The 4209-nt window shown below is 54.9% G+C and overlaps 1 protein-coding gene across 5 annotated transcripts; it reads left to right on the forward strand.

Moving 5' to 3' along the window:
* The first annotated feature begins 253 nt into the window (after window positions 1-253).
* On the forward strand, window positions 254-3903 carry DRD1 (dopamine receptor D1). 5 transcript variants are annotated; one of them, XM_045998816.1, is made up of 4 exons: window positions 254-663; window positions 1513-1640; window positions 2447-2980; window positions 3363-3545. In XM_045998816.1, the coding sequence occupies exons 1-4, from the start codon at window positions 524-526 to the stop codon at window positions 3413-3415; spliced, it is 855 nt and encodes a 284-aa protein (XP_045854772.1). In that variant the 5' UTR covers window positions 254-523; the 3' UTR covers window positions 3416-3545. The 5 variants fall into 5 exon arrangements, with proteins under 5 accessions (XP_045854772.1, XP_045854768.1, XP_045854770.1 ...); XM_045998812.1 differs by having other exon boundaries at window positions 260-663; window positions 2447-3903; XM_045998814.1 differs by lacking the exon at window positions 1513-1640 and having other exon boundaries at window positions 579-663; window positions 1742-3903.
* Window positions 3904-4209: the final 306 nt, after the last annotated feature.

Raw genomic sequence — 4209 nt, forward strand, 5'->3', positions numbered from 1 at the left:
TAGCTCTGTTAACTCTGAACACCTTTTGGAACCTCTTTTTCCACTCGGGCAAGGTGGAGATGACTAGGCCTATGAGAAAAGATTGTTTTAAGGGGCGGACAACGTAAGGTGTGAGCCCGGGACACGGAGGCTGCTCAGTAAATGCCTGTTCTATCTGGTCTTTTTGAGAGTAAAGCTTGCATCTTGCTCAGCCTCTCGCCCTTGCTCTTGGCACAGCATGAATGCTCAGGAAAATATACCGATTCAATGAATACAGAGGCAGCAAAAGGAATTTTTCATTCTTGTCCATTTTTAGCAGAATGAGTCCTAAAATGAGGAATACTGAGCATCCCATTTTCCAGGTTCTAGTAGTCACGGTCGGGGAAGTGCCGGTCACAGCGGGGGTCTAGCGTAAATCCCGGAGCCTGGGCGAGTGAGGTTTGTACCTGCCAAGGCGCAGCGGAGCCCTGGGAAGCCGCCGCCGCCGGCAGAGGGCGCCCCGGGTCTGCAGAGCTCGTGGTGCTGGGGTTGGGGCGCTCTCCGGATGCGGGGCACACGCAGTCCGGCGTTGACCCAGGCCCGCCAAGCGCCCGCTGCCGGGGCGGAGCTGGAAGTGAGCGCCCTCCGCGCGCAGCGCAGCGCACCTGCCAGGCGCGCCGCCGCGCCGAGCCTTCTCCGAGAGCGGTGAGTACCTGCGCCGGCCGGGTGCGCCTCACCCTAGTTGGGGGACGCTTGGAGACAGCGCAGGTCGGAGCAGGTTGGACGCAGGCGGTTCCAGGGCTTGCTGTGCGTGGGAGAGTGGGCAGGGTCCTGCTTGCTTCGGTCTTTGAGAAGGGTTAGGGGTCGACCCCAGTGAATGTCGGTCTGCCGAGCTTCGCTTTCAGGCGACTCGGGCTTCCTTGAGGTTCTAACGTCTGGCGAACCCTGCCGCGTGCTGTCCGGGGTCCGAGGGTCCGGGGGTTAGCCGGTAACCCAGGGCGCGAGACCGCTCACCTGGGCGCCCCTTCCTCCCTCCAACCCCCCCCCCCCCCCATTTTTCGCCCGCGACAGCATCCAGGGAACCACGTGCGGCTGTCGCCCGAAACTCTGCCTGTCAAGCGAAGCCCGCCCCCAGGGCAGGGGAGGGGACGCGCGGGCGGGGTGGGCTGTGCCCCACGGGAACCCGGCTGGCCCGTGCGCCCTCCGGTGCCAGCTCGGCTCTCTCTGCCTGGCTTTCCCACGGTCTCCCGGGAGGTAGCGGACAGCGCGGTGGAGAGGCGCAGAGCCCGGCCCCGAGGGGCCAGAGGCCACCCGAGGGGGCCCCCGGCTGCTCGGTTCTGGCAAAAAGGCAGCGAAGGGAAGGAGCTCTCCAAGTGACTAGTCCGGGAGGTGCCCTCTCTCAGGGTGGCGCCGAGCGTCCCGGAGCCCCTTTCCCAGGTGTCTTCTTCGGCTTTGAACGATCTTTAGCCTTTGGAGGGAGTAGGGCAGCGCCGGTCCTGTGGGACCTGGCCTGGGATCATTTCCTAAACCTGCCCTGAGATTTTTGCGCATCAGGAGCCGGACCCCGGGTGCGCGCGCCAGGCAAGACTCCGGCGCGCCTCCTGGGCGTTGTGGAGCTGCGACGCCTGGCAAGCCCGCTTTCCGAGCTCGGGGGGCTTTGCGAAAGACAACCTCAAGGCAAGGTAGGTGGCTTGAATGGAGTTGAAGTGGGTTTGATACGCATAAAGCTGTGATCTGCTCAAGTTCTGGCGAGCAACCTTTGCTTTCTTTTTGCCTTTTAAAGGGCGTTTGGAGAGCTGCGGTGGAGCCAGGGGCTTGGAGGAGCGAGGCGTTTTTTTTCAGCTGCACCTTCAAAAGGGGAGAATTCCGTCACCACCAGAGAGGCAACAGCCCCCAAATATGACTACAATTGCCTAGATCCGCAGAGGCCTGGGAGTCTCTGGATGGATAGCTTAGAATATGCCGAAAAGCCAATGCCTTCCATGGAGGATTGAAGGGCCAGCTGGTCAACAGGACAGTGGCCTGGATCAAGGGAGTCAGCAGACACTCACAGCCAGCAAGAGGGACCTTCCAAGGGGCTGACGTGCTTTGCCAAGGGCAGGCTCCTGCCACACAATTGTTGCAGCCTCTGATGGAATGCTGGTGAGGTCCTCCACCCAGGGGAGCCGGTGGGGCTGTGCCAGGGGCTGCCTGGTGAGTGAGAACTCGTGCAGGTCTGACCGACCCCTTATCCCTGCTTAGGAACTGGAAGGGGTCAGAACCCCCTATGTGCTCTCCCTCAGCAAGATGAGGACTCTGAACACCTCTACCATGGATGGGGCTGGGCTGGTGGTAGAGAGAGACTTCTCCTTCCGCATCCTTACAGCCTGTTTCCTGTCTCTGCTCATCCTGTCCACACTCCTGGGGAACACGCTGGTCTGTGCCGCTGTCATCAGGTTCCGACACCTGCGGTCCAAAGTGACCAACTTCTTTGTCATCTCCTTGGCAGTGTCGGATCTCTTGGTGGCTGTCTTGGTCATGCCCTGGAAAGCGGTGGCAGAGATTGCTGGCTTCTGGCCCTTTGGGTCCTTCTGTAACATCTGGGTGGCCTTTGACATCATGTGCTCCACAGCATCCATCCTCAATCTCTGTGTGATCAGTGTGGACAGGTACTGGGCCATCTCCAGTCCCTTCCGGTACGAGAGGAAGATGACCCCCAAGGCAGCCTTCATTCTAATCAGCGTGGCGTGGACCTTGTCTGTCCTCATCTCCTTCATCCCAGTGCAGCTCAGCTGGCACAAGGCGAAGCCCACGATCTCCTCCGACGGGAATGCCACTTCCCTGGATGACACCCTGGACAACTGTGATTCCAGCTTAAGCAGGACCTATGCCATTTCATCCTCCCTAATAAGCTTTTATATCCCTGTGGCCATCATGATTGTCACCTACACCAGGATCTATAGGATCGCCCAGAAACAGATACGGCGCATCTCAGCCTTGGAGAGGGCAGCAGTCCATGCCAAGAATTGCCAGACCACTACAGGTAATGGAAACCCTGTGGAGTGTTCTCAACCAGAAAGCTCCTTTAAGATGTCCTTCAAAAGAGAGACTAAAGTTCTCAAGACTCTGTCTGTGATCATGGGGGTCTTTGTGTGCTGCTGGCTTCCTTTCTTCGTCTTGAACTGCATGGTGCCCTTCTGTGGGTCTGGGGAGACCAAGCCCTTCTGCATTGATTCCATCACCTTTGACGTGTTTGTGTGGTTTGGGTGGGCTAATTCTTCCTTGAACCCCATCATTTATGCCTTTAATGCTGATTTTCGGAAGGCATTTTCAACTCTTTTAGGATGCTACAGACTTTGCCCTACCACGAATAATGCCATAGAGACAGTTAGCATCAATAACAATGGGGCTGTGGTGTTTTCCAGCCATCATGAGCCTCGAGGCTCCATTTCCAAGGACTGCAATCTGGTTTATCTGATCCCACATGCAGTGGGCTCCTCCGAGGACCTGAAGAAGGAGGAGGCAGGTGGAATGGCCAAACCCTTGGAGAAGCTGTCCCCGGCCCTATCTGTCATTTTGGACTATGACACCGATGTCTCTCTAGAGAAGATCCAGCCCATCACACAAAACGGACAGCATCCAACCTGAAGCCTGAGATGAATCTGGCCAGACAGGCTCCACCCAAAAGCTGGAGGAGATTTTCAGTGGCTTGCATGGTGTGGTGAGACTCAGATGTCAGGCGAGTTCTCCTCTGCTGCTTTTCCTTCAACACACAACTAACTATATTTTAAAATACATTCCAGTGTGTTTTCTTTGTTGTTCATAGTGAATCCAAGAGGGACATATGTGAAGTGAACGTTCACAGGGATGTGTCTTTGGCTCCAAAATTATTTTCAGAAACTGATTCTTATCTTAGGACTTGAAAAATAGGGCGCAGAGTCACCAATGAACAGCATCGCTTAAAAAGTAGATCCTCTCCCAGAAGGAGATGAGAAGGGTTGAGTTTGTTGTGTACAAACAGGTGCTAACACTGGTCCAAGGAGAGTTTTCAGATTGTAAAGGTAGGTGCATGCCTTCATAAATTATTTCTAAAAAATAATTGAGCCTTACAGTAGGAGTGGGATTTTTTTTTTTTTCGGACTTGAAAGTTGCTTTGTTGATATTGGTTTTATTTATTTATTGTATTATATGGACATTTTTAATTTATTAAATAAATCTATATTTATCAGATGTCATAGGATAAACTAATAAGTTACTGAGAACTTACAGTCA

The sequence above is a fragment of the Meles meles genome, chromosome 3 (genome assembly GCF_922984935.1).
Source record: "Meles meles chromosome 3, mMelMel3.1 paternal haplotype, whole genome shotgun sequence".
Classification (NCBI taxonomy): Eukaryota; Metazoa; Chordata; class Mammalia; order Carnivora; family Mustelidae; genus Meles; species Meles meles.